Source organism: Saccoglossus kowalevskii, chromosome 15, assembly GCF_978046115.1.
Source record: "Saccoglossus kowalevskii chromosome 15, keSacKowa6.1, whole genome shotgun sequence".
Taxonomy (NCBI): domain Eukaryota; kingdom Metazoa; phylum Hemichordata; class Enteropneusta; family Harrimaniidae; genus Saccoglossus; species Saccoglossus kowalevskii.
Genome location: NC_140655.1, coordinates 35,209,203 through 35,225,241, shown reverse-complemented (window position 1 = coordinate 35,225,241; position 16,039 = coordinate 35,209,203). Strand labels below are relative to the sequence as shown.

Here is a 16,039-nt window from a genome sequence, read left to right as displayed (position 1 = left end):
TATCAAGCATTTCTGGATGGATTTCATTCAAACTTGGTACATGCATTAGACATTACAGGTTCCTGATGCACATCATTATTTTTCAGATCAGACTCAAAATGGCTGTCTGGTGGCCATTTTATTTTAATGAATGGGTTTCCAGACCCATATGTCTGACTTGTTTTGTCTGATTATGTTCAAATTTTTAATATTCATTATACATCATGTCACAGATATACGGATATATTGGTTTGACGATCCTTTTCAAAGTGGCCTAATGGTGGCTATTTTTGTGCTAAAAAACTTGTTTTATTTTTTAGATCGGATTCTGAATGGCTGACTCGTGGTCATTTTGTTTTAATGAATGGGCTTTTAGAGCCATATCTCTGACATGCTTTGACTGACTATGTTCAAATTTCATATATTCATTATACATATATTCATAATGGCTGATTTTGTTTTAATTAATGCTGTTCCAGAGCAATATCTCTCAATACTCGTTTGACGATCAGATACAAATGTCAATCATTTAAATGTTAAACAATCATCATATTCCTGACATGTTTATATTCCAGCTATATTACTATAAACAAAACTTTATGTCTTAAATTTGATAACTAACAGGGACTGTGCCATGCATGGCTTGTTATTTAAGTCATTATTTAAGTCAGTCTCTAGCTAGTTATTTAAGTCAGTCTCTAGTTATTTAAGTCAGTCTCTAGTTATTTAAGTCGTTATTTAAGTCAGTCTCTAGCTAGTTAAGTCAGTCTCTAGCTAGTTATTTAAGTCAGTCTCTAGTTATTTAAGTCAGTCTCTAGTTATTTAAGTCAGTCTCTAGTTATTTAAGTCAGTCTCTAGCTAGTTATTTAAAGTGCCTGTGAAATGACTGCTATTTTCACGCCTAAAATTATCCACTGATACATAAATATTATTATTTTTTCATGTTTCTAAGCATGAATTATTTTTTTAAGTGAAAATATGTGTTTTAAACTCAATCTACGGCAACTTTATTTTTGTGTATTTCAAAACGAGGCTCCTCATTAGCTTCTTATTTGCATACATAAATTCCCCTTGTGACGTCAGGAGGGGAAGTCTCATGGCAGCTTGCATTGCCGATACGTGTAAATAAGGCAAATTTCTTCTGCAGTTTTCTCGTCTTTGACTAAATTTTCACTTATGTACTTGTTCGTCGAGGAGGAATGGACCATAATGAACATATAGTATCAATTTTTGTTGCATGGGGTTGAGTTAGATGCGAAATATGTTCGTTCTGGTGTAGCTGGTCACCGTGATCGTCAGCGGCGCACGTTTGTACACTGACGCTAGAAAAAATAGAATTTGACGTCGAAATTATCTCGTTATTTAGCAGGTTACTAGGCACGTCACTACACTGTTTTATTTCATCGATCGTCTGAGTAAAACTTTCAAAATTAAAATAAAAGAGAGCATATTTTGACATTCTAAACATTAGACCATAGTGATCACTATAAAATAATTTAAAAAACGACAAATCACAGTTACTAAATAAATGACAGCCGCGTGGAAATAAATTGAAATTTTGTTGAAATAGGTGAACGCGTTGGGTTACGACGAGGGCAAGTGCGTTAAAAGCGGCGTTTAATTGGATAACAAAAATAATCGAGATCGACACACATATAGATAAATTCAGAGTGGATTCGAGTTAGCGTGATCCATGGCATGATTGTCATAATTATAACATCATATTAAAACTTTATTTGGTGGAAACACGTTGACCAAGCCCGGATTCTTATTTCAGAAATTATTACGCAGATCAAGCTGCAAGCATGGAGGTAAAAAAGAACAGAGGTGTGAATTCGACATTCAACACAAACCACCAAACAATTTAGAAACTTTTAGCCTTCGAAAATGAAAACAATTAGCAGTGTGTAAGGGCTGTGTAATTTCCTGTTTGTCCGACGCTTCGTTTTTGTGTCACTGTCAAAATTATTGCTACCTTTTACTTAACAGGGACTAAATGGTCTCTATAAAATGATAATCAGGATCGCAAAAAAGTCAACTCATTTGAAACACTTGCCGGACATCTCTCTCTCTTCTGAAATCCGCCTCGGTGATCATGGTTCGGAATCTATTTATTTCAAAAGTGTTGCGCCAGGTTTATGTTGTCGGCGTTTTTCTTTAAACCTAGTTGTTTTTTTCATGGACGAGGACAGTTTTTCCAAAAAATGAATCTGAGCTTAAGTGGCTTTCGTCCACTGATGTCGCACCTTCGGATCGATTAGAAACGTGTGAATACTTACACTATGACTATACGTTTCACTGCAACTGCCCACAACACAACATCTAAAAACTCTCTCTCTCAAAAAAAGATAATAGACAAAAAAAGAAAGAAAAAAAACACTGACTGAAAAATGTATATCGTTTAAAAGTATACTGAATGACCAGTGTTATTACGGCTCAGGGGTATGACTTCCTCTCACATTTTGGCATTTTGGTGGCGCACTTTCGGCGAGAGTCGGAAATCCGGAAACAGTCGACCGTTTCAGGATAGGTGAGCGTGGCTACAACACGAGAAATATCCCAAATTTACTCGGATACGAGTAATCATTTTCAGCAAAAAAATCAATAACTGCCCATTTCAGTGGGATACAGATCTAAAATGGGAAACGTGAGGGTGGGCATTGCACAGCTGTGCTCTCGCTGTCGCTCGCAAATGTCGTAAATTACGAAATTTGGACAAGATTTGCGAACAAAATAAATATCTATTAGTAGGATTTACGAACACATTTTGTATAAAATACCCTCGCAAATCGCCCTCATTTAATTTTCAAGACTCAACTGTGATCATCGCGCGTGTTACGGTTTGAGTGATTGCCATTTTAAAGTTAAACAATGTCCTGTTACTTCTAAGATTGCAACAATTGCTACATGGCGATCGCGATCAACACGGAACTGTATTTTTCCACTCTAAAGTTATTTTGGTGTCATCGCACATGCGTAGTTTAGTCGACATGTGTTTCAAGATACCCCGCGACTTTACTCTCAGTATGGGACGGTTTCATGTCGCCCTTATCAAAACAAGTGATTTGTTTATTTATTGAAAATGGAGGCTACGTCAAAACAGAGCAGACAACTGCTCGACGAGTATTTTTCACGACGAGATGGAGAAACCGCTAAATCGTGTTCAGAACCAGAAACCCGTGGGTGTCCTAACCCTGACAGCAACAAGAAACAGAAAGTTGATCGTACTACAGCACAATTTCAGAAATAATGGAAGGTTAGCTGCGGTTCCGTAGCTCTTTGGTGCGACATACAATCTAATTTTGCCCTACCAATTTCATTAGGACGTCTTGTTTTTGTTTTTGTTGTTGTATGTCGAACATGGGCCGGCCAGTGTCTGTCACGTAAATAATGCGGTCGGCAACATAGGGCTATGATTCCACAGCTAATGGAAGGTGAGACAATGCGAATCGATCGAAAAATACTATAATTTGTGTAACATTCTTACCGGGCATTCTTAGCATTGAGATCGAGTTACAAGACCGAAAGTTACTTTAGTTACTTTTTCACTTTAATTCAGAAATTTCGATGAAAATAAATAGTCATTTTCTGTCGTCATAAACGTCAACATGCGGGTTTGCATGATGAGCGAGCACGGGAGATTACTTCATAATAATATTGATTGCATAGAGTTTTTTCTGAGAAATTTCCCGTGAAAATTTATTCACAGGATGACTTGTGTTCTAGGCAGTGAACTTAAAAAGTGAACTTTTGAATGATGACTATTTTCCCCACTGTTAACAATGTGAGCTTATCATGAATATGTTTAATTAATACTGAGTTATTCAAATAAAGGTTCTGGTGTCTACATTGCATATTTTGTTGTACCATCATAAATGGTACATTTTGTGGAGCAGACTGCCTAAGTTGATGTCATAAAATTACACACAAAATTAGAGCTCAGGTTGCACCAGCAAGCACCATTTTCAGCATGCTGTTCTTGTTTTCGGCGGACGACAGAGGGGACACCTCCCTCTCCTTCTCTCTTCCCCGTTGTGCTCGGTCGCGGGAAAATGCTCCACAGTTTCCAGACAAAGTTTACTAATACTTTTTTTTCTTGATTAGTAAATTTACTATTACCTAGCAAATTCCTGAAAGAGCCCAGCACAGGCACTTTAAGTCAGTCTTTAGTTATTTAATGTTTGAATTAGTTTTATACACTAGTTGAACATAATATAGACACACACACGGAAAACATTAATTCACCAACATTTAGATGAGAGTGAAAAACTGGAATTTTTATAGAGCAGGTTTATACAGGTTTAATTGAAGTATGGACAGTATTGTGATGTATTGTAGTTAAGGTAGCGGAATAGTTTTTTGGGCACTTTTCACATTTTATTTTGAAAATCACAAGTATAGCTCCATAAGGCATGCCACATACATTAGCGTATTTATTTTATTGAAAAAATAATGTCTTGTACAAGTAAACTGTTTTTTTTCTTGTGTGCAAACAAATACCCAAGTTTTTGTTTATCCAGTGTACACCCCATGAGTGCTTCTCATTAATATTCATGGTTAACAAACATAACTGAACTGAGGCTAAGCTATTTACAAACAACTGATAAGATATCTGTTTGTAGTTTACACACAGCTGATAAGATAATAATAAAGATAATTTATTGCATCCTTAGAAATACAGCGTTTCCATCAGTTTATAGCAACAAAAGTAAGATATTAAAAAACAGAATAACAAAATAACTATAGCAAATAATAAATGATAGATTTTAGTGTTTTTGTTAAGTATCTTTCTCGTTTCTCATTAAGAACGAGCTGTGTATAAATTCTCCAACAAGTTTGATTACATTTGTGTTAGAATTTGTCATTAAGTATGTAAATTTCTGTTGGTCAGTTTTTGTTTCATCAGGAAACTGTATATTTGAGAATATATCCATTCGCAGTGTGTGATATTTTGGGCATTTGATGAGGAGATGCATTTCATCTTCTATGTCTGCTAAAGTACATTGTTTACAAATCCTGTTTTCCAAAGAAATTTTAGGTTGGGTATGTCTACCCTTTTCTATTGCTAGGCTGTGATTACTTGTTCGGAATCTAGAGACAGAAATTCTATGTTTTAGATTCAGTATAATTAAGTAACTTTCAAAGTTGTAGTTTGTTTTGAATTGAGTATATGTTCTCAACTTAGGTTTATCCATAATTGTCTCCTTCCAGAATTCAATATATTTTTGTTTAATATTGTTTCCTATTCTCTTTATATTTTGTTTTGTTGCATTCAATTTGTCATTGATATTCTTTATATCTAATGTGTTATCTTCCTTATTTAACTCTTTGTAAATTGACATAATCCATGGGAGTTTGCAGTTTATCTGTTCATGGTATGCCTGTTTTGTTAAATTACATTCTGGAAGTTCTTTGATCCGTGCCAAATACTTTATAAGATTTATTTTGATGTCTACTAGTAATGGTAGTTCACCTATTTCTGCTCTACAAGCTAGATTTGATGAAAATTTATTCAATCCAAGCATTCTTTTACTAAATTTCAGATGGGTTTTCTCGATTGGTGTAATGTCCCATTTATTATTTTCTTGAATTTCGAAGCCCCATACATCTGATCCATATAATAGTATTGGTCTTATACATGTTTTGAATAGGTGTAACATTGTTTTGCAGTCAGTTTCTTTTGGCACAGAAGTCATCATTGCATATAAAGCTCTTGTGGCTTTGTCTGCCAAATTATTTCTTGTGTCGCTGAATTTACCATTCGACTGTAATGATACCCCAAGGTAGTTGTATGAAAATACACAACTAATATTTTGACCTTGATATGTAAATTTTTCAGTATTTCTCAAGTATCCTCTTTTAAATATTACAATTTTACTTTTTGACATATTCACTTGGAGTTTCCAATTTTGGCAATATTTCTCCAAATTATTGATTGATCTCTGTAGACCTTTATTTGTTTCTGATATTAAAACTAGATCATCTGCATAAAACAGTGAGCTAATTTTGATGTTATTAAATTGAACTTGATCTTTGTCATTGTTTTGTATTGGACTATTTAAGTCATTGACGTATAGATTGAAAAGCATTGGACTCATAACACATCCCTGTCTTACACCTGTGATAGTTTCAAATATCAGAGATATCTTATCACCGAAACGAATGCATGCCTTTGTATTCTGGTATGTGCACTGCTTCTTTCAAGAGGAGGAAGCTGTACAGCAAAAACAAAAACAAAAAACACTTTCGAAACACAACAAATTTTGTATAAACAAAATAGTACATGAGTGTATCACATGTTACCGGATTTTGCCATAAATTCGCCCGGGCCGTTTAACGGCAGTTTGGTATTTTTTAAGATTTTTTTAAAAATATTTTGGGAAGACAAATTTATGTTCTAAATGTTATTTTTAAATCTGTTGTCAAAATAAAAGTACAATGTAACAGTTGGAGATTTTTTATTTTTTTTTTATTTCTGTTTGATACATTATGTGCTTTTTAGGATCAGATCAGGGGGCCTAGACCCTTACTGAGTTCCGTGTTGATTGACATTCAACGAGATTCGAATTTTTAATTTGATGGCTGGTTTGAATTTATCCACTTTTACAGTGATCAATATAAGCGTTTGGAAATAGCATAATTATATTGCGTGAGTGAAAGAAGCCAGTGAAACAGCGTGTTCTATTTATTTCTAACGCGCGTGGTCGGCGTCTTTGATTGCGATTATTTTGTATTTTTGTCTTCGAAATGTATCACTCGCTGCGTTTTTTTTTTGAGTCACGTCTCGCAACTGAAAGTCCAAGCTGACTTTTTTTTGGCTGTAAAACTAAAAGCCCCCAACGTCAGATTCGTCAGCGTCATTCACATATACTTGAAGGGCGTCTGTGATATCTTCACCTTCAAACTGTCTTCGTCCAAAAAGTCAAATTTGTCATCTTCTTCTCCAGAGTTAGCTTCCCCAGCTAAACACCTCTTGAAGTTTGCTGTTCAATAATTTACTTTCATTGACTCCACCGTCATTCACAGCAGTTTTCGTTTCCTCAACGGCGGTACTCACAATGGTAAAGGATGTTTCCCAAGATAGGACAACGTATTCAATGCGGAAGTGTGAATTATAAACAAACCAGAAAAGTCCGGTTAAAGCAACAAAAAGACGACAAAAAGACACTTTGAAGCCCCGTCATAGCCATAACAAGAAACCACGTGGGGTTGTTTAGTGTCTGTCAATATTTTAGAACACTGCATTTTCATTGGTTGAATTACGTTGAAAGAGTCGTCAATTGAAACAAATATTACAGTCTGTTGACAGTGATTGATCACTGTTATCATCATGAGAAAAAAAAGTTATCTGCAATGTACTTGCTGTTGGGGAGCCACACTACGGTAGCTTCCTTCGCCGAGATCGCCAGAATCTTCACGATAAAGTGGCAAGTTTAAAACTTGATGCAGCACAATTATTTGCGAACATAATGGACTTGAATTTAGCTGATGGTGGTTGTTACTATTTTAAACCAAAATCAAACCAAAGTCCGACGTACCTGCAAAAAGTGTGCATGTAAATGTGCTGTAAGACGAACACTTTGGTGAGGAGGGCAGCGTTCTCTTCGAATTTGTCTGAAAATCGCTTTAGGCTTATTCAGGTAAAATGAAAACTAAACTTGCACGAACACTACAGAAGGTCTCTACCGAAAATAACAAGTCCAACAAAAACGGTCTCGTCGGATGATGATTTACAATATTTTCGTGTTGAAAATTTACTCTGCATTTCTTCCAATTCCACACATAAAAAAACTTACCCCACAGCTGTCATTCCATTTTCTTATTCTACCTACCGTATTCTATGCAAGTTTGCTCGCGGGAGTCTGATAATTGAAACTTGTGGAATACTCAAGAAAATAAGTTTGCTAATAAAACGGCCCAAACATAAATACGCTATGTTGACAAACACTTCAACTGCCCAGTGTAGTATTTGTGTTGTTTGCTACCTGCAAACAGAACCGCCCACTTTGCATAATCCCAGCTGTAATGAATGACGTCACCTTTCGTTATCAGCACAGACCGTGTCAAAACTCCATAGCGTGAAAGAAAACGGTAAAAATACAGTTTTTTCACAGACATAAATGTCGAATCATGATTTTTTCTGAAAACAACCTTCAAGGTAATTTATTTACTACCAACCCATATAATTGTTGCTGCTAAAACGGGAGTTCCTTGATTGAAGTTTAAAATCATAAAAGTGCCGATTTCTCGGTGTTCGATTTCTGGCAATTACCGTTGACCTAATTTTAAATGGCGTTTCAGTGAGTAGCGCTACGATGTCGCCGTTTGGCTTTTCGTACTCTCGAATACGTTGGCTTCGTATCCATACTTACATTTTTGCGAAATTCTATCGCGTATTTTCAAAAACCTTGCGCAAACCACCGGTATACACTAACTTCAACACCAAAAAACGTGCTTGAAATTTTCGATTTTCGGAGAGGAAAAAAAACTTAATTTAAAAAATAGAAATACGGATTTAAACTTCATGACCCTTGCTTCAAAACAGTGTAAAGTTTTTGGCCGCATGCATGACTGTAGAGCTGACATTTAAAAATGTATTCACGTTAATTATCAGCCGCGCCGATTTTCAGAATCATGTGACGCTAAAACAAACACAATGTTCACAAAATATTAATAATAGAAAAGTACAAGTCAAGGGCTTTCCAAACATATATAGATTGTATAGTTTCTTGTAAAATTTATTCCGATTATAGATGTTTACATTTTTCATGCCAAAAAACTATCCCGCTACCTTAAAACAAACATCTGTAAATACTGTGACCAACACTACTCATATTTTGGAGGAAATTGTAATTTTATGCAAATGAGCCCAATGCTATTTAATATTATGCAAATTGCTATGCTTATTTCTCTAATGACTACCTACTTCGCAGTAAATGAATGATATACTAAAATATCAAACCCATGATTAGACCCGAAAAAACAGGGAAACACATTCCTGGTCTACATGTTTTCCAAAATTGATGCATGTAGACATTTCAAAATTGTTCTTAATATTGTGCTTTTAGTTGTACTGTGCTGACATGTAAATTTTCAATTGACAATATTTTCAGTCCCCGTTTAGACAAACTTCAAAAAAAGGAATTGTGGATTGACTTCTGTGTGTGCATGCGTGCATGTGTCAGTCTATCTGTCTACATGTATCTGTCCATCCGTATTCAGCTATATCTCAAACATGCTTGGGTCGATCAAGTTTGCACATACTTCATGATCTGAGTCAAAAATGCATCAAAATAACACATTTTCACCATATCAGGACCTGTTCTCAAGTTTTCATGAACGGATTCTCTTCAGACTTGATGCATACAAACTGTATCTTGAACGTAATGTCTTATTCATCCAAACAAACATTTAATGCATGTATTCAAGAGCATTATTTAAGGTAGCGAGACTATTATTTGTGTTGGAAATTACGATTTTCACATTTATTTATTAATTGATGAAATGCACTATAAACTTTCATATGATAAAGTCAACATAACATAGAATGTCATGTAAGTTGGTTAAAATGTAGATTTTCTGAAGGAAAGCAAGGCAGCCTCAGTAGTGTTTTCCAAAATCAACAACACAGGTTTAATCTGTGTGCCTATAAGTTTCAAAGATAAACTCAAGACAAAGCAATGTTAGGATGTGTTATCAGTAGCTATCTGACACACAATGAGTGTTTCCAAACATTTGAGTGGTTTGTCTCCGCCCCTGTTTGTTTCACAGATTAGTCATTTGCATATGAATGTGTCAGACACAAGGTCACACAGCCACTGAAAAAAATCATTGATTTTGGTGTTTTCATATGCCGAATTTATCCAAATATAGCTATCCCATTCCTTTATTTTTTTGGTTTCCAATAGCCTTACACATTTGGATGTCCCTACACATGTTAAAACAGACCTTGATGGGAATACAAATTGATTGTGCCGATAAACAAGCTTGAAAATCTTTGCTGTGACTTCATGGACGTTTTCTAGGAGTTTATGTTTTTCAAAATACAAGGTCTTTAACAAAAAATAACGTATACTTATTGTCGTCGGATTAACACCAAATTTTCACAGCTTTAAGGTGACAATGAGAGGAACTTGAATGTGTCCAGACAAACTATTTCATCGATTATTTACCAACGAGTTGTGGTTTGAGTTGGGGGCAATGCGACTAAAACAGTAATTGAAATTCAGCACACTATTTTTTAAAACGCGTTGCTTGAATAAAACTGACCAGACACATTCAATTTACCAGACTATTGAACAACTAGGAAAAGTGAAAAAAATACTTCTTACCGCCAGCATAAATGCATAATTATTTTTTTTACAGAAAAAGTAATTTTTCCCCTTTGATTGAGTAACGCCTCGTAGAATGCAGATACGGGCATGCAAAATACACTTGTGAAAAGCTTGAAGTCTGGCGATTCTAAAAATATATACTTTCCCGGGTCTATTTGTAGTCATTCAGTCACAATTAGAAGATGAAAACAAGTATGCAAATAATAGTCCCGCTACCTTAAATGTTGAAGATATACCAGTAACTTGGAACAACAAAAAATTAAAACCATGTCATGCATTATTTTTCCCTAGGACGAAATACGAAACCTAACGTTAGCCATGATACTCTTACTTACCAATTTCACATCTTTTTATACATTTCAGAATTAACCAGTCATCATGCTTGATGTTGGTTTGCGTGTGGTGCGCGGCCCTGACTGGAAGTGGGGTAACCAGGATGATGGTGAGGGACATGTGGGTACTCTTGTAGAAATAGGGAAAGCCGGCAGCACAGCCTCTCCAGATAAAACTGTTGTGGTACAATGGGATTCTGGTACAAGAACGAATTACAGAGTTGGATATCAAGGAGCCTATGATCTTCTTCTCTTTGATAATGCCCCTGTCGGTAAGTATGCTAGCTCCTAGTTTATTTGTGGCTGAAAAAACAAAATGGAAAGGAGTGAAATGCATGTGAACCAGCTTTTATGCCACATCTTCATGCAGAATCTTCACCAAATTGGCAAAATAAATCAATTACTGTAATTTATTAATTTCATTCTGATATCTACATGTGGTTAAATCTTTTTAAATATTCGCAAACAAATGTGTTTAAAACCTCAATAATGACAAATTAGTCATGTGATCTGTCTAATTATTACAATCTCCAAATGTGTTCTGAAAACTACCTATTATCAATATTACATTATGACAAATATCACCAGCTTCTTTTACATGCTAAATAGTATGCCCTCAGACCTTTCATTTGCCCCTATGCATACACACATGGGAAGAAGTTAACATAGAAACCCATCAGTGCTTGCTGTGAGGTGGCCCTACTTATGTTACAAAGAAATAGTATTCACCAACTGTTTGTACTTGATCCTTGAAATTAAAAACTCTCTTCTATAATTGATACATGTTGTATTTTTACTTTTTTTTTTCACTGCGTTAATGATATCTGTTGTTTTGTCATTATTAGAGGTATGATGTTATAAATAATACCATTTTAAAAGTAGATATAAATGACACCTAAATCTTCTACTGGTTAACTTCATTACTCCTTGAGATACTTATTTTCATTTATTAGAGTGAGCGTCTGGTCAAGTGACAGGTCAACATTAAATAGAATAAACAAATAATTATAAAACATAGCATAACTATTAAAACCTTGCTTAACATTCCAGTGAGAATATTATTCAAAAAATATTGACCTTTTATTATAGTATATCTAATCTATTTTTATTATTCATTCTATTTTTAGGTGTCAAGCATCCCAATATTATATGCGACATGTGTAAAAAACATGGTATATCAGGAATGAGGTGGAAATGTACAGAGTGTTATGACTTTGATCTCTGTACTGAATGTTACATGTCTGAAAAACATGACACAAACCACACTTTTATGAGATATGTCACTCAGAACTCTGTTGGGTAAGAAATGCCTCTCAATGTCATTTTTTTTCAAGAGCTGTATTGATTTAGTAACGATCTATTCACTTGTATAAAATGTGATTGATTTGTAGATTCCATTGTGTGCTATTCAAACTGTACTCTGACCAATAAAATTGGTTGAGAAATAATGATTCAAAATATGCAAACCAATTAGATAGCATTTAACAAAACACAAGAATGAAATATTGAAACCATTCAGCTGTACATATAGGATGCATTGTTATTTTGTTTGATTTGATCATAGAATATTTCTGACGTCTATGCTTTCATCGTTGTAATGTACAATCAATTTTAAAACTGCATTGTATTTTTTATTTTATTGGTAACTTTTGTGTGTATATTAAATTCATCACATATTGTATTTAGGTCAAAATGTTTCTTGGGAAAATTATAAATTATTTTGTGATTCAATTTCCAGCACTTTTGGATACCATAAAGTCACTGAATTGTAAACAGGGTTTTCAAATCAACAGTTTTTATCCAGCTTAGAACTCATATTAATAGCAGTATATATATATATGAATGTTTCAGCAATGAACTCACAAATTAATTAAGACTTGTTCTTTAAAAATGTGTTACTGATGCATGGTTTAATGGTTAGCATGTCTGCCCAGCATCAGTGAGATTGTGGATTTGACTCGCGTCGTCAGCTGACCTGATGTGTGGTTTAATGGTTAGCATGTCTGCCCAGCATCAGTGAGATTGTGGATTTGACTCTTGTCGTCAGCTGACCTGATGCATGGTTTAATGGTTAGCATGTCTGCCCAGCATCAGTGAGATTGTGGATTTGACTCTCGTCGTCAGCTGACCTGATGTGTGGTTTAATGGTTAGCATGTCTGCCCAGCATCAGTGAGATTGTGGATTTGACTCTCGTCGTCAGCTGACCTGATGCATGGTTTAATGGTTAGCATGTCTGCCCAGCATCAGTGAGATTGTGGATTTGACTCTCGTCGTCAGCTGACCTGATGTGTGGTTTAATGGTTAGCATGTCTGCCCAGCATCAGTGAGATTGTGGATTTGACTCTCGTCGTCAGCTGACCTGATACATGGTTTAATGGTTAGCATGTCTGCCCAGCATCAGTGAGATTGTGGATTTGACTCTCGTCGTCAGCTGACCTGATGTGTGGTTTAATGGTTAGCATGTCTGCCCAGCATCAGTGAGATTGTGGATTTGACTCTCGTCGTCAGCTGACCTGATGTGTGGTTTAATGGTTAGCATGTCTGCCCAGCATCAGTGAGATTGTGGATTTGACTCTCGTCGTCAGCTGACCTGATGCATGGTTTAATGGTTAGCATGTCTGCCCAGCATCAGTGAGATTGTGGATTTGACTCTCGTCGTCAGCTGACCTGATGTGTGGTTTAATAATCTGCTCTGCATCAGGGAGGCTGCACAAGATAAAATGTTCATCCTGCCCACATACCAGACATGTGACATTGAATGTTGTCCTGTTGAAGGAGACGTAAACTTCATTGCAATGAGTAACCGATTGCCGCTGGATGACATGTGACATTGAATGTTGTCCTGTTGAAGGAGACGTAAACTTCATTGCAATGAGTAACCGATTGCCGCTGGATGACATGTGACATTGAATGTTGTCCTGTTGAAGGAGACGTAAACTTCATTGCAATGAGTAGCCGATTGCCGCTGGATGACATGTGACATTGAATGTTGTCCTGTTGAAGGAGACGTAAACTTCATTGCAATGAGTAGCCGATTGCCGCTGGATGACATGTGACATTGAATGTTGTCCTGTTGAAGGAGACGTAAACTTCATTGCAATGAGTAGCCGATTGCCGCTGGATGACATGTGACATTGAATGTTGTCCTGTTGAAGGAGACGTAAACTTCATTGCAATGAGTGACCGATTGCCGTTGGATGACATGTGACATTGAATGTTGTCCTGTTGAAGGAGACGTAAACTTCATTGCAATGAGTAACCGATTGCCGTTGGACGACATGTGACATTGAATGTTGTCCTGTTGAAGGAGACGTAAACTTCATTGTAATGAGTAGCCGATTGCCGTTGGATGACATGTGACATTGAATGTTGTCCTGTTGAAGGAGACGTAAACTTCATTGCAATGAGTAGCCAATTGCCGCTGGATGACATGTGACATTGAATGTTGTCCTGTTGAAGGAGACGTAAACTTCATTGTAATGAGTAGCCGATTGCCGCTGGATGACATGTGACATTGAATGTTGTCCTGTTGAAGGAGACGTAAACTTCATTGCAATGAGTAACCGATTGCCGCTGGATGACATGTGACATTGAATGTTGTCCTGTTGAAGGAGACGTAAACTTCATTGCAATGAGTAACCGATTGCCGCTGGATGACATGTGACATTGAATGTTGTCCTGTTGAAGGAGACGTAAACTTCATTGCAATGAGTAACCGATTGCCGCTGGATGACATGTGACATTGAATGTTGTTCTGTTGAAGGAGATGTAAACTTCATTGCAATGAGTAACCGATTGCCGCTGGATGACATGTGACATTGAATGTTGTCCTGTTGAAGGAGACGTAAACTTCATTGTAATGAGTAGCCGATTGCCGCTGGATGACATGTGACATTGAATGTTGTCCTGTTGAAGGAGACGTAAACTTCATTGCAATGAGTAGCCGATTGCCGCTGGATGACATGTGACATTGAATGTTGTCCTGTTGAAGGAGACGTAAACTTCATTGCAATGAGTAGCCGATTGCCGCTGGATGACATGTGACATTGAATGTTGTCCTGTTGAAGGAGACGTAAACTTCATTGCAATGAGTAACCGATTGCCGTTGGATGACATGTGACATTGAATGTTGTCCTGTTGAAGGAGACGTAAACTTCATTGCAATGAGTAACCGATTGCCGTTGGATGACATGTGACATTGAATGTTGTCCTGTTGAAGGAGACGTAAACTTCATTGTAATGAGTAGCCGATTGCCGTTGGATGACATGTGACATTGAATGTTGTCCTGTTGAAGGAGACGTAAACTTCATTGCAATGAGTAGCCGATTGCCGCTGGATGACATGTGACATTGAATGTTGTCCTGTTGAAGGAGACGTAAACTTCATTGTAATGAGTAGCCGATTGCCGCTGGATAACATGTGACATTGAAAGTTGTCCTGTTGAAGGAGACGTAAACTTCATTGCAATGAGTAACCGATTGCCGCTGGATGACATGTGACATTGAATGTTGTCCTGTTGAAGGAGACGTAAACTTCATTGCAATGAGTAACCGATTGCCGCTGGATGACATGTGACATTGAATGTTGTCCTGTTGAAGGAGACGTAAACTTCATTGCAATGAGTAACCGATTGCCGCTGGATGACATGTGACATTGAATGTTGTCCTGTTGAAGGAGACGTAAACTTCATTGCAATGAGTAACCGATTGCCGCTGGATGACATGTGACATTGAATGTTGTCCTGTTGAAGGAGACGTAAACTTCATTGCAATGAGTAACCGATTGCCGCTGGATGACATGTGACATTGAATGTTGTCCTGTTGAAGGAGACGTAAACTTCATTGCAATGAGTAACCGATTGCCGCTGGATGACATGTGACATTGAATGTTGTCCTGTTGAAGGAGACGTAAACTTCATTGCAATGAGTAACCGATTGCCGCTGGATGACATGTGACATTGAATGTTGTCCTGTTGAAGGAGACGTAAACTTCATTGCAATGAGTAACCGATTGCCGCTGGATGACATGTGACATTGAATGTTGTCCTGTTGAAGGAGACGTAAACTTCATTGCAATGAGTAGCCGATTGCCGCTGGATGACATGTGACATTGAATGTTGTCCTGTTGAAGGAGACGTAAACTTCATTGTAATGAGTAGCCGATTGCCGCTGGATGACACGACATTGAATGTTGTCCAGTTGAGCAACATCTTCACTTTTGCCTCCATTTACAAAATTAACTCACATAATGACTTACAAACATGATAAAAGGTTGTCTGAAAGGAAAATGTACATAAAAATGTGCGAAGTGTTTATTAATAATTAAAAATAAATTATGGCAAAACAAAATATTGCATTCATAGGGATACATTGTTTACTACAAATATTGTTTG

General features: G+C 36.6%; 1 protein-coding gene across 2 annotated transcripts in view; it reads left to right on the top strand.

Annotated features, from left to right (window-relative positions):
• Nucleotides 1–16,039, top strand: part of LOC100374277 (E3 ubiquitin-protein ligase MIB2-like) — a 112,840-nt gene that overhangs the window by 24,848 nt on the left and 71,953 nt on the right. For both annotated transcript variants that reach the window (XM_085490761.1, XM_085490760.1), the window contains exons 2-3: nt 10,677–10,917; nt 11,773–11,944. In XM_085490761.1, coding sequence (XP_085346887.1) covers nt 10,692–10,917; nt 11,773–11,944 — 398 coding nt within the window. In that variant the 5' untranslated portion in view covers nt 10,677–10,691. The remainder of the gene's footprint in view (nt 1–10,676; nt 10,918–11,772; nt 11,945–16,039) is intronic.